At 45.0% G+C, this 27480-nt stretch overlaps 1 protein-coding gene and 1 pseudogene across 1 annotated transcript; both read left to right on the top strand.

The window, feature by feature from the left end:
• Positions 1-167: 167 nt before the first annotated feature.
• On the top strand, positions 168-13249 carry LOC150065341 (semaphorin-4D-like). The gene is given in 12 exon segments (XM_090329350.1): positions 168-445; positions 1178-1276; positions 1756-1849; positions 3345-3458; positions 4302-4453; positions 6864-7039; positions 7122-7278; positions 8640-8748; positions 8751-8861; positions 9799-9914; positions 12952-13124; positions 13198-13249. Coding segments are annotated over 12 exon segments (1359 nt in total). The 5' UTR covers positions 168-439.
• Positions 13250-13614: 365 nt separating this feature from the next.
• Positions 13615-26239, top strand: LOC150065340 (semaphorin-4D pseudogene; annotated as a pseudogene).
• The last annotated feature ends 1241 nt before the right edge of the window (positions 26240-27480 follow it).

Genomic DNA, 27480 nt, shown 5'->3' with positions numbered 1-27480 from the left:
TGACACAAGCTTTGCAAGGTGCCCTGTTCAGGTCTTTTTCTGCCTTGCCCAGGCTGACCACTGGCTATTGTGACCCAAAGCCCCTGGACCAGTGGCCCCTCATAGAGCTAGGTCAGAGGCTCTGGCTGAAGGAGATCTATCAAGGTGGGGTCTTAAGCACACAGCCTTGCCCTATCCAGATGGGACCCTGGATAGGAGAGGATGACTCTCACCACTCCAAAGACTCCCAGAACTCTCAGGGATTCAACCTCCTGATTCCTTGTCTCACCAAAGTCAGAAAGTGACACACATCTCTGAGGGACTGCCTTGACAGGGAACACTTGCTAGGAGATCAGATGCACTGAAACAAATGCAACTCCACCAACTCTTCTAGTCCTGCAGAAGGGTTCAGAAAATGCTACTTGATGGTTGACCACGTGCTCCTCTGCTCCACAGATAGATGCAGGTGACTGAGCCTCAGAGAACATGCCCTGGGTCCTAGAACCTGCCCCAGCCCTCCCACGACCCACAGAACTGAGCCCTCTATGTCCTTTCTGTAGACAGCCATGGAGCCAGGGGTCAGACTCACTGGAGCTTGTAGGTGCCCAATTCTGAGAAGCCCTCCCCTGGACCTAGCCTGACCACAGCACCTGACTTCGGAAAAGTGAATCCCAGTGTGGGAGCTCCATTACCCAGTAGATTGAACTTGTGACTTGGGGAGACTGCGCATTCCACGTTGCTCTCTCCTTCTAGCCGGCCTCCCCTCACAACTCCTAATGACTCATCTGACACAGTCATGGCTGTCCCCTGGACTGGACTCTGGTTTAAAGGTGCACCAATTCCATCCAACAGACAAGAGAAAGAAGAGAAAAGAGACTAAAGGAAATAATAGGACTGAGATTCAGCGAAGCGGGTCACTCTCATTGTCCCCCTTTCTGTCTCAGTACTATCAGTGCCACCATGAGTGCCTCCTCCAGCCCCAGTGAATGTATGAACTGGGGAAATGGCAGAGATAAAATTAGACTAGTGAACTTACAGTTTATGCATATCCAGTTTATTATATCCTTAAATAGTCCAACACTACTTGTTCCACAGTCTGTGGAAAAAATAGGCCATTGTATGAAGAGGACAGGGAGAGAAGCTCAGAACAGACTTTATAATTTGGACAAACAGCCAGGTGATTTTTATTTCCCCACAGACAGATTGCCTCAACTACATTCAGGTGCTTCAACCTCTCAATGCCAGCTTCCTGTATGTGTGTGGGACCAGCGCGTTCCAGCCCACTTGTGACTACCTGGTAAGACCATGGACTTTCCCTGTGGGTCAGTTGGGCCTCACAACAGCCTGAACAGTGATTAAAGAAGAATGGAGAACTCTAAGGAGGCAGAAGATCATTTGTACCCCCAAAACATGCGGGTATTATCAGGTCAGCCATGGAGACATCTCTCCGTGTGTGTGTGTGTGTGTGTGTGTGTGTGTGTGTGTGTGTGTGTGTGTGCAGGGCGGTGGGGGGGGGCGGGGGGAGCAGGGCATGGTTAGTGATGCTTCTCTGTAAAGATTCACCACTCTGTGAAAAGAATGTACAGCCCACATGGCTCCTTTTTGTTCTTTGTCCACAGCTGAAGTGTGGCTCAAGGCAGGGTTCGGGGGATTCATGGCACTGGTGAAACACTCTAGAAAATGAACTGCTGACAGCTCCAGCTGTGTGCTTAGACCCCAGAAGCCTGGCTGAAAATCCAGATGTCTTAGGATGCCTTTGCTTTCATTCAATTGTAGAACTTAACATCCTTTGAGCTTCTGGGAAGAAATGAAGAAGGCAAAGGCAAGTGTCCCTACGATCCTGCACACAGTCACACATCCGTCATGGTTGGTGAGTCCTTCTCTTCAGGCTTTCTCCCTGGAGTTTATGGCCAAATGTTCTATGCTCACATAGAATAATAAGTCCAATTCCTTCTTTTGTCTTTCTCCCCTGGTCTCATTTCTTTGTGTGTGTGGATGGGGAAGAGAAAGGGCTAGTACTGGCGTTTGTACTCAAAGTCTGGGCACTGTCCTTGAGCTTTATTGCTCAAGACAAGTGCTCTCCCACTTGAACCAGAGCTCTACTTATGGCTTTTTGATGGTTGATTGGAGGTAAGAGTCTCACAGACTTTCCTTCCTGAGCTGGATATGAACCATAACCCTTAGATCTCAGCCTTCTGAACAGCTAGTGTAAGCCACTAGGGCTGGCCCCCTGATCTCAGTGTGTGTGTGTGTGTGTGTGTGTGTGTGTGTGTGTGTGTGTGTGTGTGTGTGTGTGTGTGTGTTGATACTCTGGCTTGAGTTCCAGGGCCTGAGCACTCTCCCTGAGCTTCTTTTGCTTAAAGCTATCACTTTGCCACTTGAGCCACAGCTCTACTTCTCGGTTCTCTTCCTCCCCACCCCCACGTAGTTTATTGCAGATGAGAATCTCATGGACTTTCTTGCCTAGCTGTCTTAGAACTCTGATCCTCAAATCCTAGCCTCTTGAGTAGCTAGGATTACAGATGTGAGCCACTGGTGACTGGCCCTGGTCTCATTTTAATATCAGCTGCCTCAAAAGTAGGTATTTATCCTTTGGCACAGACTCCTGAAGAAGAGTTGAAATCATCATTCAAAGGGATAGCCACCACTGAGGTAGCAATACTACTTTACATCCATCTTTGGTAATCACTGTTCAGACATTCCTCTTTGGGAGAGAGATTAGCCCCGGAAACATGAGCTGCCTACAGTGGTCTCATGTTTCAGCAGTGGCCTGTAGCTCTTAGAGGTGTATACTACTATACAGTGCCTAGATTAGAATAATTCCATTCACAGTTTTTCCACTCTATGATGAAGGGAGGTACATTGTATGGCCATTCAACATTTTCCTTTAGTGCAATGTTCAGTGCATTGCACCTGATTTCAAAACAGACCTTGAGTGAGGAGCTTTGGCCCTCCGTATAGACTATATAAGTGTTCTGAGCACAAGTATGGTTGGCAAGGTAAACTATGTTGTTTGAATGAAAGTGTGTCTCAAGTGACAGTGTTTTCAACTTGGGATGGTTCTGTAACATATGGTATAGAAAGGTGCATTTGTCATTCCTTCATTGGATGTGAGAAGTGGTTGCTTGCATCCAGTCACTGCTTGGAAACCTCAGTGATGCAATTGAACATGGCATCCACTGTTATTCCAAAGAAAAGACATGGCTGCAGGAACTAGAGGGCATCTCCGAAGTTGGGAAGCTGCTTTTGTCTTCTACAGTGGTACTTAATTAAGTTACAAAGAAATTGATCTTGATGCCACAAAGGAGGGGTTGTTCTAATTATTTTTTTTAATCTCCCTCTTCCATGTTCCTGGGGTATTAAAGATGGAGAGCTATATTCTGGGACAGAATAGGATTTTTTAGGAAGCCAGTACACCATCTCTCGAAATCCTTCCCACAGTGTTTTGCGTGCAGAAGACAACATCCAATGGCTGTATGGTAAGATGCTCTGTAATGGTAAGATGTTACAGTGCACTCTGGGTGGCCACTTCTCTTCTTGTTTTCCCTGACCTTTCAGCATCCTGGACTGTTTACACCTTAGAGGCAATGGAACTTTTCAGAGAGTTGGCCAGAAACCAGGGCATCCTATTTGGTTTATTCGATGCTAACAGAGCACTATGTTAAGGTCATATTAACCTCCTATGCTGAGAGATTTCTGTAACTGACCCTTGACTTAATGACAAACTCAGATTTGTCACATTAGGAGTTATTTTGGCATGACAATCAAAGCTCAGGTTTTATGCCACACCTCCAGCGCCTGCTACCTCCAGATGACAGCTGGCTTATGTGTGACTCTGGGAACAGGTGGTAAGGTGCTGGTGATTGGCTTTTTCCTGTGGAGAGGGGAGTGGCCAGAGATATTCTAGGACTCCTTAAAACCTCTAGACAACCTTTGGGGATGGATACTGTGGTCTGATATGCAGAGGCAGCTAACTTCTCTTCAGAGTTGACCAGAGTCTTAGAGCAACTGCTTCGTTTGGCCAGGGTCAATTGGTTTGGGTCTGTACTTTATAGCAGAAGAGGCTCTGCTTTCCAGCAGGAACATTGTCTTGTAGGGCCAGAATCAGGGCCATCTTTCTGAACTTGAGGACAGTGAGGCAGACATGACTGGGCATGGTACTGTCACCATTCCTGGCTCTGTAGTTTGATTCCACCATGGCGCACATACTCCAGATATCTTTGTAGGGAAGTCCCTGACCCCAAAGCTGCACTGACTGCCTGTGACACCATGGGAGTAGGTGGTGACACACTCTGTGTAAGGACAGTCTCGTGTCTCTGCAGAGCCTAGATTCGTCTATTCGGATGTGATCCGGAAAAGCTCTGATAGTCCTGGGCATGATGATGACAAGGTTTACTTCTTCTTCACTGAAGTGTCTATGGAGTATGACTTTATTTCCAGGTTAAAGGTCCCCCGCGTTGCCAGAGTGTGCAAGGTGATCCCTGATCTCTCTGCTGACCTAGAAGTTCTTTCCATTCTGTGGGAGCAGGCCTGGAAAAGCATCTTTTCCTGCCCCCCCCCAATCCCTTCCTGCCATATCATTCACTGTTGAGAGGCCTGGCAGGTTCCATATATTTGTTATCAGAACCCCAGCTCTCTTCCCTCCTCCCTCTCCTTCCACCAAGTGTCCACGGGAACTAAGGTGACAACGGCACCCAGGCTGCACCCCTTAGCACTGTCCTTAGACCTCCCCAAGGCTGTAGGAAAAGTTAGGCTTTGTTGAGTGTGCCAAGTAGATTCTCTGGGACTTAGAACCCCACTATTAGGAGCTCTTAGTCAACTCAAGAATGAATCACAAATTAGTAAGGGAAGGCTAAGAAGTGAGAACTACACTTCAAAATGTTTATCAGGCCCAAAGCTTGAAGTATATGTGTGTGGAGATATTGGTGGCAAGGATGTATGTTCTTTTTTATTTTTGCCAGTCCTGAGGCTTGAACTCAGGGCCTGAGCACTGTCCTTGGCCTTTTTCAAGGTTAGAGCTCTACCACTTGAGCCACAGCACCACTTCTGGCTCTTTCTATGTATGTGCTACCATGGAATCAAATTTGGATCTTTGTGCATGCTTAGGCAAGCACTCTACCACTAGGCCAAACTCCCAGCCTGGCAAGGATGTCTTAAAAGCAGATGCATAACACCAGAGAACTGCCATGGGTAGAGTTAGCAAACCTCAAGGTAGCTTAGCTGGCATTTTAGGAAAGGCAGGGTGACATCAGGACTCACAAAAGATGATTAGCTGCAGCTAATCCTCCATGGAAGTCATTCAGTTCCCAGTTGCCCGGTGACCTTTCCATGAGGTGATCATTATTGGAACCTCTCCAGTCAGTAAGAGTGATCTCATGCCACCGATACACACAATTGGAGGCTTAAGTGTGCTCTCCCCTTAACAGCCTAGCACACGAGGCAGAAAGTGGGTGCTGTGTGTGTCTGAGTTGTTTGTCTAGCTCTTCTCTAGCCAGGGCTCACTTAGTTATCAGGTTTCTCTTAACCCACGGCTGTCTCACTTCCCAGCTTGCAGAGCAGTGAACCACCCCTGTTCAGGCCAGGATGGTGCATGGCAGTCCTAGTGGATGGTTAATGCAAGAGCAGGGCTCCCAGAAGGTATTTGAGCCACTCTAACAGCAGCCCAGCCTGAGGTGTCGGTGCCTTCACTCTCCACCACCACTGTAGTTCCATAGCTGTCAGGATACGAACAATGGACCTACTTTGGCTAATCGTGACACCTAGCCCTGGGATAAGGGTTTGCATGGCATCCATGACCAAGATCATGCAATATACCCCACCAAATTCATGCTATGAGGCTTGGCCTAAGGACTTCTGTCGTCCCCTCAGAATCCTTTTCTTGTCCTGTGTCTTGTCTCACTGCCGGTCTGAGATGTGCACTTATCTCCCCATCGATGCCACGCTGTACACACAGACCTCAGATGCCTATGAGTCTGCTAAAACATCAGAAGGAAAAATAAAGGCTTCTTACATGCTTCATCATTTGCCTTCCTATGATTACCTGGTAGAGATGAGAAAGGAGTAGGCTTGCATTGTGTCCAAGATAAAAGAAGACTCTTTCATGTTATATTCTTTGGCAAGCATGCCTTCTATTTTTAGTTCACTGGTTTCCAGGACCCATTCATTCTAAGAATTCCCAGTGGATGCCTAAAACCACAGACAACGCTGAATCTTTATGCACTGTTTTCCTATACACATATGCCTTAGTCTATAAAGTAGATAAAATAAGGCATTAGCTGTAATAAATGATAAATAGAACAGAATCTCAATCTCTGTAACTGAAATCATGGGGAGGTAACCATAGAGAAGGTAGATCAGTTTTATTCTCTCCCAGCCATGAAGTCCTGAGAGTTCACAGTTGACTCCTCTCAGCCCTTGGCCACTGCACAGTGTTTAAGGACCACCTAGTTGTCAGCATGGAATCAGAAGTTTGGATCTGTCAAAGAGGACATGCATCCATTTATCCAAGAGAAGTCTCATGTCTAGAGGCTGCCTGCCACCAACCAGGTCCATATGGTTCACTTACAGGTTATTTGGAGATGGACAGGAGCCAAGAAACAGTCTCGTTGATTCAGAACCCAGTGGCATTCAGAGTGCTGTGGAACAGTTGTAATTAGATGAGTTATCATTAGATGAGTTTTAAGAGAGAGGATTTTTATTTGTTTTATTTTGAGCCAGAAAGCCTGATCTGAGCTAGCAGGAAAGTGTCTGCTTTCCTTTTACTCAGCAAGGCTTGTCCAGGTCATGCTATAAACTACTGAGGTTGGGTATTACACCCTGCATGCAGACCACATGCAGATGGGACATCCAGGTTCCCTTACCATGTCTTGTCTCTGGGGTTTCAGGGAGACCGAGGGGGTCTGAGGATCTTACAGAAGAAGTGGACCTCTTTCCTGAAGGCTAGGCTGATCTGCTCCCAGGCAGACATAGGTCTGACCTTCGACATATTACAAGATGTCTTTATACTGCGGTCCCCAGACCTCAAGGAGCCTGTGTTCTATGCACTCTTCACCCCACAGCTGTAAGTGCTGCCCTGGGAAAATGGCATCTGTTCCCCAGTGCCCAGCTTCACTTCATGCACTCACATGGCCTCTCCTTTGCAGGAACAACGTGGGCCTGTCAGCAGTGTGTGCCTACACGCTATCCACGGTGGAGGCAGTGTTCTCTCATGGCAAGTACATGCAGAGGGTCACAGTGGAGAAGTCTCACATCAAGTGGGTACCCTACTATGATCTGGTGCCCACTCCACGGCCTGGAGAGGTGAGCAGGGCAGGGGCTCTAAGGGAAAGGTTTTTGTCCCTGTTCAAGAGTCTAGGACCCACAAGTGCAGGGCCTCCTAGAAGGTGAGTCTTCTGGCCACCATGCGTCTATACCATGCCCAGCATCCACTGGGCCTGAGAACTAAAGAGGGCAACTTTACCCTTTTCTGTATATTGTGCAACAAGTCTCAGAACACTCTTCCCAAAGGAATGTGCTACTGTCTATTTTTGTGGAACTGATTTTGCACAATGCAGTTCAGTTTCCTGCAGAGAAACACATAATTTCTCTACCAGTGATTTTCACTGTCATGAACTATTCTGTCTACTAGTCAATAGGAGTCCCTTTTTTTTCTTTGCCAGTTCTGGGCTTGAACTCAGGGTCTGGGCCCTGTCCTTGGACTTTCTCAAGGCCAAAACTCTACCACTTGAGCCTCAGCACTACTTCTGGCTTTTTTCTATGTATGTGGTACTGAGGAATCGAACCTGGGTCTTCCTGCATGCTAGGCAAGAACTCTACTACTAGGCCAAACTCTGGGCCCAATAGGAGTCACTTTTTATTTTCTTCTAAGACAAAAAGAATAAAAAAGAAGTTTTAAGCTAATTTGGATGCCCCACTCATTGTTTGTCATGTAGTAAATGGGCCCTAACCTGTCTCCCCCACCCCTCCCCACCAGCTCTGGATATCTGGCCCTGACCAGACATAATCAGTTCTTTCTTTTGTGTGCACTGTGTTCAATAAAAATTAGTTTCTTGTACTCACTAACTTTGGGAAGGTCCCAAATTTTAGGAAGCTGGCACCATTTTTCCTCTTTCTCTGTTATTATGGTGGGAATGCCCAGTCTAAGGGTCATATACAACCTGAGAAATTATTTGGCACATGATGGGGCAGCCATGAAAACTTCCAGTCGGTCTTAGTGGTTGTCTCTAGCCTGCCTGTCTATTATTGATAATATTAAATGGCTGGAGAATGATGTTATCAATATCCAAAATGGCCTCTAGAAGAAAAAAGTTGCTTACCCTTATTTAACATTAGACTGTTTTTTGTCAATGTTTGTTAGAATCCTCATCTTTATGGGAAAATTATTATGACAACATGCCTTTAATTTCCAAAGTTTGGAAATTTGTTCACTGGTAGTTAATTCTATACACTGATGATCTGTCAAAATCAGTCACATTGTATGGATGTGAGTTAAAATTGCATCCTCTGGCTTCTGGGAAGAAGTTCTTTAGCTATCCTCTGTCACCATTCTTTGGAGACTAGTCAGTGTGGATCCCTCAGTGCTATACTTTACATGATTCCCAGTGCTGTCCTTGATTGGTGATGGACAGGCATGTTCACCAGGGAAACTTTTGCCTTCACAGTGCATCAACAGCGAGACACATGCAGCCAACTACACCAGCTCTTTGAATTTACCAACCCAAACACTGTTATTTGTTAAAGACCACCCTTTGATGGATGACTCAGTGACTCCATAGACAACAGGCCCACATTCATCATAAAAGATGTGAACTACACCCAGATTGTGGTGGATAGGACCCAGGCTCTGGATGGGACCATCTATGATGTCATGTTTCTCAGCACAGGTAGGTTCTGCGGAAGTCACAGTCAAAGTGTGTCTGTGTCCTTGGGTAAGAGACTGGAAGTGTACTTAAGATCCTTTGTGGGTAGATCTGACATCTCTCTTCAGGTAGGCCAAGTGGTTATAAAAGCATGAAAGAATTATGGCATCTGGGCTTCCAGATCTCTGTGACTAGAGAGCTTGTTTGAACATTCAAGGCTTGGCCTGCATCTGGGATGGGCTCCTGCAAAGAAGTCCCTGTTGTGGGAATGGAGTGATACCCTTGAGTGTTGCAATTGTGAGCACTGAGAATCCTGGCATTTCTTAAGTGCTGCTGAGAGGCTTTTTTCCTATCCCTGGAAGGAGCCAGGCTGAGATAGGTCCTGATCTGTGGCTGGGGATGGGGGGAACACACTTCCTTTAGGACCAGTATTCCTGCCACAGCAGCTGACAGAGCCTTAAGCCCACCCTGAGGACTTCCCAGCTGATTTGTATGCCCTAGGAATAAAAGCTTATGCTTTGTGTGCCAGGAGTTTGGCCTAGTGGTAGAGTGCTTGCCCAGCATGCATGAAGACCTGGCTTCAATTCCTCGGTACTGCATATATATAGAAAAAGCCTGAAATGGTGCTGTGGCTCAAGTGCAGAGCACTAGACTTAAGACAGCCCAAGGACAGTACTCAGGCCATGAGTACAAGCCCCAGGACTGGCAAAAAAAAGCTTATGCTTTGTAAGAAAATCAGAATAACCTGTAACTTGAGTTTCGAATAGATTATTTGTCAGAGGTTTTCTCTTTTAGTTCTTGTGCAACACTGTCCTCTTAATCGAAGCATCTAATTGAGGGAGTAATTTGGGAGTGCAGAAGGGGGAGTATTGGCTCCTGAGTGACCCTGGTGACTTTGATTTGGTGACCTAGGTGTGTCCCTCTGGGGCTGCCTCACTGACCTGTGGTTTTGGCCTTGCAGACCAGGGCACCTTGTACAAAGCAGTCAGCCTAAAGAATGGTATGCATGTCATTGAGGAGACACAGCTTTTCCAGAAACCTGAACCAGTTCAAACCCTACTGTTGTCTTCGAAGAAGGTAACGGGGCCCAGACAGCAGGTCTGGTGGCTGCCTTGCTGGGTGGCTTTGCAGGGCTGTCATGTGATACTGGCTAAGCTAGTGTTGGCCATGCTGTTTTTCCTGGCCCAGATGTGCTAGCCTTCAGAATGGAGGAAGGCAGAACTAGGGAGACAGAACTTCACTGAGTTCCTACAGCACAAGGCCAGTGTCAAGGTGAAACAGTCCTTGCATCATGGGAAGGAATGTTATTGTTACCTGAACCAGTGAGATCAGACTGTGTTGGCTCTATGTCATGGTAAATACAGACTTGTCCATGTATGAACTCCTAAGAGAAACAATAGGATACTTAATAGCTCATTATTGACATCCTGCTTCCTCCTGAACTAAGGACTACAAATGTTTTCTGCTAAGAAATTGACAGTGGATTCTGGAGGATGGGAAGCTGGAAGTCTGGCCTATAGGCCCTTAATTCAGCCTGTAGCTCCATTTATCCTGGAGAAGACATAGAATAGGCCTCCTCTTAGACTCTGGTTTTAGCATGCCATGAGCTTGTTATGGCTAATAATAATAATAATAATAATAATAATCATATTTTTTCTGTTCACCTTATAAAAACTGCAGGGCCAGGCACGGATGGTCCATACCTGCATATCCTAGCTACTCGGGAGGCTGAGATCTGAGCATCATAGTTCAAAGCCAGCCTGGGTAGGGAAATCTATGAGACTCTTATCTCCAATTAACCACCTAAAATCTGGAAGTTTAGCAGTTTCTCCAAGTGGTAGAACATGAGCCTTGAGAAAAAAAAAAAAGCTCAGGGACAGTGCCCAGGCTCTGAATTCAAACTCCATGACCACACAAAAAAGTACAGCAAAGATATCAATGTATGTGAATGAATGTACCTTCTCTCTGGCAAATATCATGTAACCCTTTTATTAATCACAATAAAAATATTTTTTAAAAAAAAGTATAGCAAAACCCTTTACCTGGAGAGTTGTATAGGAATGGCTTAGGTTGGAAGTATTGGATTTCACCCTGCTGATTGTAGCTTCCCATCATCCGTCACATTTCCACCTGGCTGTGGAAAGTGTTACTACCCTCTTTTACACCTAAAATGCAGCAACGAAGAACAGAATGTAGACAAGTCCGTTTCCTGAGGGCTGTGTATTGGCCTTGTTTCCCTGGGCAGCCAGCCATGTGCTCTGCACCTCTGATTCTTCCCCATAGACTGGCAGGAAAGGCACCTCCTCTCTGGGTCACCGTGAGAGTTCCACAGCCTTGTGAAGCACCACTTCCATAGTGAGAAGCTGTGAGCTGTGCCTATACCTGTCTCTACCAAAAGGTGGCACAGAGCAAGAGACTTGCTCAGTTCTTGTCTGAATGCACCACATACACCATGCATCTATCACGTCTACCACATACTACACACATGAGATCAGATATACATCCTATCACACAACACACTACATACACCACAGACATGCTGTGTGTTCACTACATTACACCATACTCATACAGCCAGTACCCCACCACATACCATACATACATATCATAGTAAACATACACAGACACCATTTGTCACACCACAGACTTTACACTTACCACATGCAAACCACACACATCAAACACCATGCATAACAAAACACCACACACTATACTACATATAACATACATTCTCCAGGAACATCATATCCAACATCACACAACTACATGCACCACATATTTAGCACACACACACACACACACACACACACACACACACACACACACATATAAAACTCACGTAGGCTACATAGACACTGCAAGAATTATACTATACACCTAAACACATATATCACATCACACATACCACATTATACAACATCCACCTTTATCATGCATACTGCATACTCTCCACCCATGCTGTCCCTGTCTCCTGAGACCTGCATAGGCCCTTTGTGATACATCTAGCATTTTCCTTCACAGTCAGGAGACCATGGATTGGGGAGAACACAATAGAAGGAGGGGCCTCTTAGACATGTGTTTCCTAAATAATGCCTTTAGGCATGGTCTCCATATGTCCTTTCCTTGCCTCATGTATCCATATGTCTGGCCCACATAAAGTATCATGGAGACCAGATCTCACCTCCTAGGGGTGACATGTTAAAGAATGTATGTGAGTATGTTAAACCCACTTCCATTGATTTGGGGGAGGGGAGCCTTATTGAAACTAGTAAATACAATGGGCTGTCTACCTCTGGTTTTCCACTTCTGTGGTTCCACATCTACCATTCTACAAACTGTAGAAAGAAAACATTCAGAAAAAATATTGGGTCTATGTAAATGCTACCCCAATCTCTGTGAGGCCACTGAGCATTTCCAAATTGGATATGGAAAGGGGGATCCTAAAAATCAACCCCTGCTGCTACCAAGGGGTGACTGACTGTACCTGTTATTTCATCTAATGTTGGCCTGAGGCAGGTATGTCTCACTGTGGTGTGGAAGATTGTTTTGCCCTCCCCTCCACACTTATTATCCCCTGTAAGATGTGGCTCAGTCATCACATGTTGGTTTCATTGGCACTCCAGCCCTACTCCATCAGGGAGAAACAGACTGAGTGTCCTGAAGGGTACAAACCCCCTGGGATGGACCGTCCCTTCCTACAGGCCACCTACCCTCCATAGCCACCCACATATATCTCACTGGGCAGAGATTGGGTGAGGTTCCTTCCAGCCTTCCCAGTGCCATAGGTTCTAGTCTACAAGAGTGTCCATACTACCTCCCAGCTGATCCAGCTTGTTCTTTTCCCCAAAGAAGTGTTTCTACTCTGGCAGAGTAATGAAATTTCTCAAATGGATCCAGGAAGTTAGGGATGTATCTACTACCCAAGAATACCCCGACAGGACGTCTGCTGCTGGGTCAGACCCTGTCTGCTGTCACTGTTATTCTGGGAGTCTCCCTTTCTCCATTTGCACAGCACTCAAAAGACACACTATCCTTGTGTCTGCTGGAGAGGCTTCGTGCCCATCATCTATGATGTCCACCTTATATCTGTTCTGTCACTGTCTCCCACACACAGGGAAGGAAGTTTGTCTATGCCGGCTCCGACTCAGGAGTGGTTCAGATCCCCCTGGCCTTCTGCAGGAAGCACAGCAGCTGTGAGGACTGTGTGCTGGTGCGGGATCCGTACTGTGCCTGGAGCCCCTCTGAGAATGCCTGTGTGACATTGTACAAGGATGAAGGAACCAGCAGGTAGGTCCTGGGTACTTTGAGCATGCAGTCCTGTAAGTACACAATGAGTGATGGGGATCCCTTTGTGTTTCAGGGCTTGGATTCAGGAGATGAGTGGCAAGGTATCCTCGTGCCCTGGTGAGTAATTCCACACTGCGGGATCTCCTGGGGAACAGTAAGGATGTTCTGGAGCCTTTGTGATCCTCTCCTAAGAATACCCTTCTTTGGACTCATTGTGTGAATGACTAGATTCTTCTTCTATCATCCAGTGTGTTCTCTTATAGATTTATAGGTACATTTTAAATGAGAGAAAGTATCCAAGCTATGTTTTGTTTTTTGTTTTTTTGCTTAAAATAATTTTAAGAAGTGGGGTTTCTGTTACTGAGCTGTGTAGTTTTCTTATTCCTGAGGGCTGCTAGCTGGGGCTCATTTTGCTTTTTGGCCCTATGTTTTATCCCCTCAGTTCTGAACAGCCATCTTGCTCCAGTGGGTAACACTCTATCCATAGGAAATGAGCTATTTCAGAAATCAGTTGAGGATTGTTGTTACTGTGAACATTTCTCTCGATGTTTCAGAAAAAAGTCAAAGAAGCATCCAGCATCATCGTGTTGCTTGGCGTGGTGGTATGGCGGCACTTCAATGTGACCTAAAATCCAACACGGCTCAGGTGGTCTGGAAGTTCCAGAATCAAACATTGAAAGTCAAGAAACTTAAGTATGGTCTTGCGGCTCGGAAAAACTTGCTCATCTTCCACCTGTCAGAAAAAGACAGAAGCGAGTACCAGTGTCTGTCAAAGGAGAAGATTGACAACAGTACTGTTTCATACCTGCTGGCCACCTATGTCCTAGAGGTGAAGGTGTTCCCTCGGTTTCGGATTCATAAGCTATGTATGCTACACAGATAGAAGATAATAATGTAACCTTTAAAGTGTCATCAGCCTGGACCCATGGGTCTTTCCCCTCAGCTCCTGGTATACCAGTTGCCGCCTCTGGGCCATCATCTCACTTCTTAAGAGCCAAACGTGATCATTAGCATAGCGCTCCAGCTCCACTCAGAGAAGACAACGTATCTCAGGTCTCATGACAATGGCCTTCTTGTGTCCTTTTTCCTCTTTATCTTCTTGACCTACAATGGCCCCAAGTATGACCTGCCCAGACAGTGCTTGAAATTCTTCTCAGTCCTGCTTCTTGGGAAGAAGAAGCTCAAGTCAGATTTTTCTGCTCTAGAGCAGAGCATAAAGGAGACACTGGTGGAGCCTCAGATCTTCTTCCAGCAAAATGGAATTTGGCCCAAACCACCTCTGGTGTCTGACAGGGACACCAATCACCACCAAAGTTCCCAAGGCAGGGGAGGATTCACAGAAAACTGACACGTTATCCATGAAGAAGCCTTGCCCCTTCCCCAGCAGACTCATAGATGACTTCAACCAAACAAAGGAATAGAAAAAAAAATCCAAGGTGAAGCTAAATGTTTATATAGGGAGTAATACCAAAGGCCAGCAGAGGGCTAGTCCTCCAGGCCCAGCTGCTATCCACATGCTGTACTTCTGGACACAGGTGTAAACACACTGCTTCTTTTTTCAGACTCTGGCCAATAGTAGCCTGGTATTTCTGACTGGGAGAGACTGACAGAGACAGAAAAGCCTGAGAAATATTGCTCCAGCCTGTTGTGGGATCTCCAAGTGTGGAGAGGACTTTATGACCACTAGAGGTGGCCACAGGTCCCCAGACCCCAGCTTCAGATGCAAGGTGAGACCAAATGCTTGGTTTGAACCTTTATTCCTGTCCACACTGACCGCAGTAGCTTCCTGAAACTCTTATGTCTTTGGGTAATTTACCTTCTTGTTTGGTTCTTGATCCTTTCATCAGCATTGAAATTAAAACCCTAAACCCTTCTCCAATTCCTGGAACCATTCCTGTGCATAGGACAATAAAGTGAGACTTTCCCAAGCCATCATTTTCTCATTCTCCTTCAAGACCAGCAGTTTGTGTGAGTAGCATCTATCTAACTCGTAACATACAATTGAGAAGACCTGGTTTATCGATATGATGGCTCTTGCCCTCCTGGCTTGCTGGTGTCTGCCAGTGAAGGCATCCTGGGCTCTTTGACATGTCATTTGGACTCAACAGCAAGAACTTTTCTCAGTTCTGAGAAAGTTTCTGAGTGTGTTTGTGAAGGTTTCCACTGCATGCAGGATTCAGGCCCTATGGCAACATGAAATACCTTTGCATCCTGCTGCCTGATGTAAAACACCTTACCAAAGGGCAATGTATGCGAGTCTAGGTGTAGGGCTGGTTCTCGGCACTGAGTAGAGCTTGGATCGCTGACCCACAGAGACTTCAGCTACTTGAGAGGCTGAGGCAAGAGAATTCTTGAAGCTCAGCAGTTCAGGACCATCCTGGACAATACCAGACTCCACATACATATTTGTACATTCATCACACCCTTATACGCACATCCAGCATGTTACATGCATGCGGATACATGGCATACATTCCATACTGCATGCCTACATACATCACACCCATGCATGCACATCACTAAACACAACATGCATGTCTGCATGCATGGGTACCACACATGTATAACTCCACACATCACATACTACTGCCCTGAATACATGCCACACACATGCCTGCACACGACCCACACTTTTGCATGTATCACACAGTTGCTTACACGAACTACACGTATATAATTGCATGGACCACATGCAAACATACATGTACACTTGTATACATATACCAACACACATGCCTTCACATATCATAAAGGCCCATCTGAGCACTTGCGCCATATTTTACTATATAGTAAAAACTATACTATACTATACAGTTTACAATTCAGTTTGCTGTACCAACTACACACATCCACTTGTACACACCCCATATACAAGTCTGGACACGCATCTGGGTCTACGTATATACACATTGACATATGAATACACCTGCCTACACCTGTCATAAAAGGCACATCTGCATGTACACCATGTTTACCTGTGTCATATGCCTGTACATGCTACTCACATGCATTTCTGTACATCATACACACATATATGTGTATTGGACACAAGATTATACACTAAACATAAACATATACAATCGCTTAGACACACACATGTTACATCGACATCGCACATGAAATCAGTTGTCATGCATACTATCTTGCTGCCAGTCTCTTTCACTTTCCAGCACAGGAACTTGGGTTTATGTCATTAGGACTGCTGATTCACTAGGCCTGTTACTTGTCCTGTTTCTGGCATGACCTCACACTGTGCTAACTTGCATTTGCTTGTTTTACTGTAGTTGATTCCTCAATTATTGAGTCCATAACTGCAATTCTATAGCAGTCCAAACCGCTTTGTCCCTGCTGATACAGCAGTGTCACTGGCCTGCCTAGAACTTGCTGGTCAGTTCTTATCCTGAACCAGGCACCTTGCCTTTTACCTTGAAGCTGATGATAGCTTTCCTGTTGAATCACTTGGTTTTCCAGCTGTGCTCTTCTTGAGCACAACTGTGACGGGGTGTGTGAGTCTTCTAGCATGCCTCACAAGGGTATAGAGAAGTGATGTTCTGTGAACTATATATCCTTTAGTGACAGCTTTTTCTGGGTATCCAAACTTCCCTGACAGTCACCTCCCTGCCACGTGTGAGCTACTGTTTCATTCTCTTCTGGTACCAGATATTTTGCCCATGGCCTGTTTTCTTTCCCTGAGAGATTCTATGATATCCTCATTTTGTTTTGTTTTGTCTTGAGCACAGTGAAATCTCATCATCACTTTCTCTTTACATGCCTTGGCTGGACTCATTAAATGTGACACCCCCAACCCTCTAATTCTGGAACAGTTTTTGTTCACAGTTCTTCATTCCCACTTCTGTTCATTTTCTGGAAGTTTTTCTAAGGTGGAAGGCTGTCTACATTGGCTCACCACATTCCTTTACTAGTTAACCTTTTCTTATAATCTGTTTAACTTTTCCTACTGCTTCTTAGTTTTTTTTTCAGTTGAACCTTCCAAATTCAATAATTGAGTTATTTCATTTCTCTCTCTACATATACAAGATCCCTTTAATGTTCTTCAGTGCATTTGAGAAAAAAAAGAATTCCCTCTTAGAGTTCTAGCTGTCTCCATGCCTGGATCACCCTGGCTTCTCTTCCCATCTCCCACCCCCTAGCTTGGCATCAGAATGACAAGCAGGGGAAAAGGATTTGAAAATGGGGAACACTTACCTGGGAGTTAGAAGCCCCACTGCCAGGCAGTGACTGTGATGCCTTCATAAGAGGCAGGAGAACACCATGAAGCCCCCTCCTTCTTCACTACATCTTGTGTCCTTGTCTGAGAAGGTGGGTCCCACTCTTATTCTGCTTACAAATGAGGTAATGGGATCCCAGAAAGTACCAAGGAAAGAGCAGGACCCGACTTGAAACACAGGTATCTGAATAGTGGTTATCTAGAGCATATAGAATAACTGTGCAGTTCTTCTAAACCCAGGCAGGGGCTCCGCAAACAAGTTCATTGTTTCAAAAGCTCAGTGTTTTCTTTCTAGTTCATGATCATTTTGATGGCATGAGCAATGTTGAAACAGAATGTGATCACAAAGCAAAATGATTTTCTACTGACAAAGGATCTCCTACCCTGCTCACCTCACGTGAGTACCTTGCAGAGCCCCTGAGAACCACTGAAGTGGGTACATGTATTCTTGCCTCACACTCTGTAGAGGCCTAGATTACAGGATGGAATGAGTATATAGAGCTCATACCAGCCCTCCGGGTCCTGCCTGGCTCTGGACAGCTTCATGCCTGAAGAAGAGCCCTGCTTCATGGAACCTGCTCCTGAAGTCACGGTGTCCTGATACACATCACTTTTGCATGCTGTGAGATTTGTGTCAGGACAGCTCTAGAATGCTTTCAGAACATGTTTAGTAGATCTGGCAAGAGGCGCGATGTCTCCAAGCCCCACAGCCATACTAGCTTCCTGAGATAGCACAAGTTTCTGAAAGAGCTGGGATAGTCTCCCAGGCTCTGTTCCTCTCACTCTGTAGGGAATGAGGATGCCACAGGGCTCATGCACTGAGACTGAGTTCTGTACCCCCTTGTCCAGAAAAATATGAAGTTGTAATGGGATGTGGGTCTTGGTGAGTAGCTGCCTTAGGGAGTGGCCAAGGTAGCAGTGGTTGGTGAATGTTCAGAGTACTGTAGATTAGGAAAGCAAGACCTCGTGTTGCCTGGAGATCTGCTGTGGCCCTGCTTATCCAAGTGAGGTGCCAGCCCAGTGAGACATGGGATAGGGGCAGGTCAGAGCTGATCTTCACCTGCATGTGACCTGTCAAAGGACTCAGTTGCCAGTAGGTGTCAGTGGCGACCCAGAGTCTGCTGAGCTATGCCTTCAGCCCCCCTTGTCTGTGAAATGATAGCTTCCTTGGCTACTAACATAAGAGCTAAGAGCAAGCCATCTTCTGAATCAGGGTGCATATCTCTTTGGTCCTATGACCATAGTCTACATTACTTCCTTTTTTCTGCACCTGAATGAATCTGGTAACAACATCCTTCCTATAATGCTGTCATATTCGTTCCAGCCAGATACTTCCGGGATCAAATATGACTGAAGACTCTCTATGTGGGATCTGGGCAAAGACATTCTGTATTTTTTTTTTACTGTCCTTTTGTTTTGTTTCTGTCAGTTGTGGGGCTTGAACTCAGGGCTTGGATGTTATCCCTGAGCCCCTTTATTGCTCAATGCTAGCACTCTACCACTTGAGCTACGGTGCCACTTCTGATTTTTGAGTGATGAATTCAAAATAAGTCTCACCTGGACTTTTCTGAGTTCTGTCCCACTTTTAAGATCGATCACTCGCTACTTTGCAGTCTTCTCTCCCTTCTTTTAAATCCATAGATATGTGCTTCTTGATCCCCTCCCAAATTATCACTGCCCCTTAGGTACCTTTGAATGTCTCTTCCTCCTTCCCATCTTCATCTTCTCTTTGTTCTGCTCTGCATCCTTCTCTTCACCTCTTTAGAGATTATTAATTTTACTAACCCTAGGCTTTTCTCTGGGACTCCCTCCAACTCCTAACCCTAAGCAGGTCCCTTGGCCGCATTCTTCTTCATCCTCTCCCAGACCCTCTTCTATCCTTGTAAAGTTCACCAGGATGACATATTTCCTTAGACCTCAGAGATAATTCCACTCTCCTTCTGCCCTCTCAATAAGTGGCAACAATGGAAGAAGCTGTTACTTGTTTCATCTCTGAATTGTCATAAATAGAAATTTAATTGGACAATTTGTCCAAGGACTCCACTCATTTAATTAAGGAATTTGAGTATGTCCTTTCATTTATGACTTGATGAGATGTTCACCTCCTTTTAACAACCTGCCTGACTGGGTAAGAATCAAATAGGATTAAAACAAAAGCCAAAGAATAAGTCAATTACTTTAAGCTCTTCCAACCTGGTGAATAGACAGATGACATAGATGCTTTTAAGATCCCAATTGGGACTACCAGGTACTAGTGGCTCCATTTCTTCTGAACACTGAGCCTGAGATCACATGTTTATATGATTCAGGAAAGAGCAAAAAGATTCATTATTAAACCTATGGCTTTTAGGCAGGGCGATTACTCAAGGCACGGATGAAAACCCCATATTGTTCTTTTCCTGGTTATCTGACAAGTTCAGTCATCTCACCAATTGAGACCTTAACTTAGCAAAAGGAAACTTATTTCAGCCAGAGAACTTCATGATTCTGTACAAACTCTAAGAACTTGATAAGGAACCAGGCATATCCTTTTCAGAAGTGATTGGTATGGTTTTTTAAAATCTTCAACAGTATCGAGAATGAAGAACAAAAAAGTGACTGAGATGTAACCATATAAATTCACAAAGAAGGCTCAGACTGAATCAATCTAGTGTATGGCTGCTGTTATTGGCAATTCCATTAGAGGGCAGACTTCCCCCAGGCCAGCAGGCAACCTAATCTATCTGGTTAGGGGACCAAGGATGGAACTTGCTTCTACTGATGCCTACTGGTACTGATTTGTTTGCTCCACCTGTTAAAGAATTAAAAGGCAGGAAAGTGTTTAAAGTTAACAGAGTAAAATTATTCGAAAGTGAACGGAAAGCTGTGAACGTAGTGAGACTCTTCATCTGGAGAAGGGCCCAAAGAGGAGTCCAATGTAGTCCTCTCGGTGAGTGTTTTATAGTATAGGGATCCTCCCTTAGGCTTTGTACTGATTGTTTGATGGTTATGGATGCACCACACTGGCTCTTTTCCTTGGCACCAAGATCATTATGGGAAAAGGTGTGTGAGAGAAACTCACAGAGTTATGGTGAGACAAACTGGAACAGGAGCAGCTCAAGGCACTTTAGGAATGAGAAGCATGGGGACATGCTGTCTGCCACTTTTGATCCCCATCTCTCTCATGACTGTCGACACTTGGTCACTAGACTGAGCAATCTTCCCGACCATGGTCCGCAGCTGGATTCTGTCCTCAGTACAAACGAGGTGACTTGTCTTTATCTTAATGAAGGAAGGAACACATCTCTCTGAAGGTCGAATGGCTCCTCCATGGAAACGTCCAGAGTTATCTCATAGTTCCCAGGACATGTGGACCTGAGAGAGCACAGGTTCCGAAGCTGTACCAAGCTCCAAACCTCACCATCTGCATGTGCTAACCTCACTTAAGGCTGTCTACAGCAAATAAAACAGATAGTATTTTGATCGATACTTTTACTCTGCCCTCTCTGGATTATATACTATCGTTCTTCATTATATACTATCATAACAAGAGTAAGAGGACACTTTTTAAGAACCCCCAAAGCCTTATATTAACATGTGAGATGTCTTTACCCACTCATTTTCAGTTATCTCCAGTTGCTGAATTCTGCTCTTGAGCAGGGCTATTGTTACAAAACTAGGCATCGATGATGTATCCCTGACCTCTAAATCTCCCAACTTACTTGCCTGTATAGCCCTCTGCATACCAAGACTTCCTCTCTTCTTCCACCTTTCATGGTTCAGCTATTTCCCCCTGAGGAATGGGATGAAGAATTCCTAGGCAGATGCTCATTTCCACCTGTACCTACTAGCCTAAAGGACACTTCCTGTCTCCTTCTTAGGTCATAATAATCCAACACATGAGACTGTACCACCTGGGGATGGGCCCTTTGCCTCAGACCTCTGCCAGCTCTCACTCTCCTTTCTTCAGAAGCTGGAAAACCAAGCTATCTATCTATGTGTCAAACTCATTATCAGGGGATAGAGGGTCTAAACAATACGGCATTTTCTAATAACTGCATTATGTAGCGTCAAGCTGTTCTCATGGTCATATGCCACAGCTGCTTGATCTTCAATTCCGAATCCATCGTCATTTACCTTCTAACACTCCTTCAGAGAAACCTTTGAGCTCTCCAGAGAGGTGATAGACATCTGACTTATTAGACATTCTCCACCTTGACCAGACAGTGTTTGGCTTTTACAAGACAGTAGTTTTAGGCCTAGTGAAAAAAAAAAGATTTGTAGGCTATGCTATACTACCCAAAGCGTGATTGCCCTCCCCCAAGCCCCAAATATGACCATTAGAGACCGAATACTAATGCTGACTCAAAATATGCATATTATGTCCTACATTCCCATGCTGCCATCTGGAAACAGAGTCTTCTTGCCTCTCAAACAATTTACCATTAGCTGTTCTTCTCTTCTACAACTTATAAAAGCCACATAGTTATCAATCCAGTATAGAGGCCAACAACAGACACAATCTTGATGGGAATCAATAAAGCAGATCAGGGGACCAAAATGTCTGCTGAACTTTTTACACATTCACACCAGGCAGTGGTTTATACCATATTTCAATATTCTATGTCCCCTATGACCTCCAAGGAACCCTCTCTCTTCTGTCAGGGAGCCCTCTCAGGAAGGACGCTGTCTGATTCTTCATAATGGTTATGGTGACATGATATAAGAGGAAATTCTTTCCTAGGGCTTGTGTTGGGCTTGTTTGAGGTGAATGAACTATCAGTCTGAACACTTGCCTATAGTCTGGATTCTGGCCATTTACCGGTCCTCCCTGAATTGGGATGATATCAGGGGCAGAGTGCCCAAGGTGCTGTGATAGGCCACTGGTAAGCACAAGCAGGGAGGAGTTTTCCTGGGCCTCTTTGCAAAGGATTACAAGAGAAAGAAGACCGAGGGCTCTCTGTCTTGATTTATGTGAACATATTCTGGCCTGCTGTGACTTGGATCTTTGGACTGGTGCCAGGCCCAAGGTCACTACTGTTGCTACTCCTGAATTACCTGCTGCCCTACCCTGCCTCTGACCCCCAAACTCCATACCATCTCACTGCCATGTCCCCCTTCTACCTCAAGGAACTCCAGGCCATTCACTGGGGGCTCAGGTTTATCTTTCCCGATCTGTGTTTCTAACAGGCTTGGCATCATGGCCTAAGGGCCAGTGGTAATAGGTTCCATCTATAGCAGGTTTGCTGTGTGCTGAGGCAGTAGCTTCTCTCCTCCATGGACACATTCAGCTTGAGTGAGACCCACCCTGGAATTGTGAGGGAGGGTGTAGGATGCCTGTTCCTGAAGGATGAGCCTCAGTTCCTACAGTCCCTGTCTGTGGAGGGATCTGACTCTTCACTCAGGCAGGGAAGGGTTAATATAAGGACAAGCCCAAGGATGATGACTTCTCAAGAGACCATCTGACACTGCCCCAGGTGAGCTAGAAGCATGCTCTTTCCCCTCCAGGAGACCACCTGACATGCTCTTTCTCCCTGACACTGCCCTAAGGTGAGCCAGAACCATGCTCCTTCCGCAGTCATGAGGGCCTCTGGGGCTGAGTTATCTCTTCTTAACCCATGGGCCACTCATCAGACTCATGTCCAGTTACTGCCTGGAGTCTTGCCTAATGTACATTCTACTCTCAGGAAGATGGTGATACGGGTGTTATGAGCTCCTATTCAGTCATAGGCAGAGATCTGGGGCTCCCCAGGGGGTGTGAAGAGTGCTGCAAGTGCTTAGGGAAAGCCTTACCACCCTGCAGTGTGGTCCTGGACAGCTCCTCCCTCGCCTGAATCAGAAGGCAACAGCAGAGGGTACTGGCTGTCTTGACAGTGCAAGTGACTTCCAGGTGGGCACTGGTCATGGAGTCCTCTGCCTTTTGGTGAGATCTCCTACTAACAAGGCTCTACCATCTGTGCTGAGGCGCTCTAGGATCTGATGGCTGTGTAAAGCCTTCCAGGGTCCCATAAAGATGGATTATGAGTGAGACATTGAGACCGTGGCTCTTTGGTTCCTGTGCCTGATATTATTGTAGACTCAGACTGCAAATGTCTCTAGCTGTGTGCTCTGTGTTTCTGGGCACCTGTGTGAATGACCTTAGTGACCTCATGGCAGTCTATGTCTAGCCTGGAACTCCCAGTGCCTGGCCCACTGTTGGCAATGAGACTCATCTGGGCATGCTTGAGCTCTGAGCTCCTGCTCAGAAGCGCTATCATCTGGCTTATTGCTCTTGTTGTTCCTTTTCAGTTTGTGGACTCATAGCTTTTTTTCACTTTAAGTCCACTCCTAAAATGTAGCCAATCCAGATGCCAAACACAAACACAGCTAATACTGGAAAAGGCTTTTTCTGTTGTTGTTGACAGTCATACTGTGTTTTCTGAACTGACTTTGAACTCCTAGACTCAATCTACAGACGTTGGGACCACAGACAAATGCCTCCATAATGGCTGGAGACAGCTTTCTGTCTTGAAATTCAGAGAAAGAGGGGGCGAGAGAGGAAAAAAGGGAGAGAGAAAGGAAAGAGAGAGAGAGAGAGAGAGAGAGAGAGAGAGAGAGAGAGAGAGAGAGAGAGAGAGAGAGAGAGAGTAGTCAACAGCTGTCATTGTGATATAGTGGCAGTAGCTCCCTAAGTTGTCTGGAAGTGCTCAGTGAAATTGGGTGCAAAATTCAGGAAGAAAGTTCAGCTCCTTGTATGCCCACATGGGCCTGTAGGACTTTTCAACCTTCCACAGACTGGCTCTGTGGGATCCTGATTCTCAGTCTGTTTTGTGAGCATCTTCTTCCTCTCTCTGATTGGGAATTTGAACTTAGATCTTTCAGAGATAGTGGCAAGCAGAATTCCATAGTCAGTTGATCTACATACATGAGTCTGGGCTTGAGAAACAGCAGTACCTAGTCAAAGGGTCCAGAGCTGGCCTGGAGAACAGTCTGAGTGAGGAAGGGTAAAGCCCACACCAGCAGCTTGAACATGACCTTGCATTTCCTTAGGCTCTGAGGATGATCTCTTCCTGTATCTCATCAGTTTCTTTTAAGGAAAATCATTGTAAGAAAGGAAAAATTACTTGTAAATAAGATGATTCGATATGTGGAAGGGAACGGGAACCACAGAAAAAGCAGGATAAAGGATGAACTAATGTAACATGGATACTACTTGATAACATGTTAGATATGAACAATTTGTATGGGAGAAAATAGTCAGGGGTAAGGGAAAAAATGAGGGATGAGGTAACTGTTTAAAAAACAAATGCTTTTATTACCTTATTTGTATAACTGTGATCCCCCCAACTCATTACCTTTCCAATAAAATATAAAAGTTAAAAAAGGGCAAAACAATAAAAATTTCCATTTGCTAGAGTTTATTTTATAGTTCTGAGGTTTGAACTCAAGGGATTGTGCTTCTTAGACAGGCACTCCGAGCCATGCCCTTAGTCCATTTTGGTTTAATTTCTCATCAGATAGGATCTCACATGCTTGCTGGCCTATGCCAGGATCCTCCTGCTTATATGTCCCATGTGGCTGGAATAACAAGTACACACCATTTGCCAGAGGGTCTCCACAACATTTTCCCCGGACGGATTCAAACTATGTGGTTCTCCCCGTCTAGGCCTCTCAAGTGGTTGAATCACAGGCATGAGCCATCACACATTCCTGGGAGAGCTGTTTTTTAAGTGCCTGCTCTTAAAAGGTTTATTAGATGGTCTATCAGGAAGGTAGGTTAAAAGACGTTTGTTATTCCATGTTACTAAATATTAATTACAGTTAGGCATGTTAGGAGCACAGCTCCAAAATATGACAGAAGCCAAGCTGGTTTCTTGATGCAGCTGGGACAGGTGAGCTGGATGTATAAGTATGTACACTGAAGTTCTGTGGTCTGTGATTCTCTTTAAGGTGGAACAGAGACAGAACTTATTAGAGTGAGCAGCATGAGAGCAAGGCGCAGTCCTAAAGGTGATAATGACCTTGGAAGTGACCTAAAGGTCACACTAGGGTTTGAGGGTACAAATCTGATTAGGATGTGGGAAGTCTGTACATATGCCTTTTGATAGACTGGGGATTCAAGACCCCTGTCCTGTGGGACATGAGGTGGTGTGAACAATGACAGAGAGAATGAAGATGAGTGATATGGTGGGAAAAAAATAGAATTCATTTTGAAGACAATAGTGAAAAATGGTTCTACAATTCCATGTCTAGTAACTGAGTGTACTCATGTCCAAGGAAGTTTGGATTTGGATTCATTCACATTTAGGGAAGAATCTTTGGTCTCTATAATGCTAAGAATGATTTATCTTCCTAAGAGTCAAAGAAGGGCATTTATTGGGCCTCATTTCTCAGCATTTACAGGTCCCTGCGATTCCTCCTTTCTTATTATTTGTGACAGCATGATTTTGGTTTCTCTCTGAACTATCATATGCTGGATGCTAGAAGATCAACATTTAAATAGGCAAGGAGCCAGCAGAATGATTCCTATTATGGAAACTACTGGGCTCAGAAGGGGCCAAAGCCAGGAAAACCATTCTGTAAGACCCCAGTTATTACTGATGTTTAACTTTCCCAACTCCTTTTTGATCTGCTCTAGCTGGTTTTGGATTTTTTGAGAATTGTCAGTAATATTAAAGCAACACAATCCTTCAAACTGTTCACACCCTAAGTGGTTTTTTAACAGCAAATAATCGATGGCAGCTCGATTTTGTAAAATTCCTGGTCTTAACTCCTTCATTTCCTGATTTATTTCTTCCAAAATTATAGCTGTGACATTTGTCACCTTGCTGAAAACACAAGCCAGCCTGCTGAGTTCTTTTTGGACACCGACTACAAGTCCAGGGACAGGCAGAATAAAAGCTGCAGCTACAGCCATATCAGCAGTATTTAACAGCACAGGGTTGTCATCGCAGTCTGTAGGAAGATCACGCCTCACACGTCTCTTATTCTGATGGATCAAGTTACTAAGTAAAAGAGGTACTATTCTCCCAACATAACAGAGTCCTGAATAATCTCTCTTTAGGGCACGGTATGCTTTTCCTTCACAGAAGAAAGACCAACCAATGCCAAGTCGTTTTCCTTTAGGTAAACTGTCTTGTTACAGATGAGCAGTCGCTAAGGTCATGCACACAGTTAAAACACAAGCACTCGTGGTGGACTATAAACTCAAGATCTAAAGTTACTTCATTTTCTAAGATCTCTTCTTCTTGCTGACTAATTTCATCTTGGGTTATATTTTTGTACCCATTTAGACTAATAGCTAGTCCTACTAAATTCTGTGTGAGAATATTTTGCACAGAAGTGCCTTCCTTGACACAAAAGGAAGTCTTATTCATGGTATTAACAGCCAATTGAAGCCATAAGTTTGGAGAACTGGTCAATTCTGACTCAGGGACCAAATGCACAGTGACATTTTTTCCTATAAGAACTTTATCTTGTGGGTAACCCTTCTGTATTTTGGAACAATTATATTTTCCTTCATCACTGGGAGAAGCCACGCGTTTAACTATACCAAACTGGACATTATCTGTCTTAGACTGATCAGAGGTGTTTATCCAGGGTCCCCCAAGCTCTTTTTGACTAAATATTTGAACTCCATCTTTATACCAATGGACAGGTCCCATTTCTGAGTTGTTACATATCACAGTACAATTTAAGTACAAAGGTCTATCCAGCATAGGGACCCCCCAAACGGAGGCTTGTATTGAACAAGAGGCACTGGCAGTGTGGATAAGAGCCATCATCATTACAAACAAAGCAATTGTATTAATCTTTTGTCCATTTTCCTCTAAGTGTCTCTCAGCTTCTTGAGAAAGCCTGTTCACTTGTCCCCAGGTGGAATGGCCACAGAGCTGGTTCTTGCAGTTCTCCCCAGGCTTTTTGGTATCCTCATCTTCTTGAATGTTTGATCCAGGTGCTCCTCGGTGTTGGGTGATTTTCTCTTCATCTCTGGGTTTTCATTTTCAGGCTGGCAGCCAGATGTCTGCAGAACCTGTGGACACACGAGCATAACCATGACCCCATACTTTGACAGTCCCAGGTTTCCTGTCATTATCAGTGTCATCCTTCCACTATACAGATTGACATGAGAACTGACATTTTCTCAGATCCTTCCGATGTTTATCTGCT

This window comes from Megascapheus bottae, chromosome 3, assembly GCF_031878675.1.
Source record: "Megascapheus bottae isolate mThoBot1 chromosome 3, mThoBot2.hap1, whole genome shotgun sequence".
Classification (NCBI taxonomy): Eukaryota; Metazoa; Chordata; class Mammalia; order Rodentia; family Geomyidae; genus Megascapheus; species Megascapheus bottae.
Note: the sequence above shows the minus strand (reverse complement) of the source record. Positions and strands in the feature narration are given on the sequence as shown.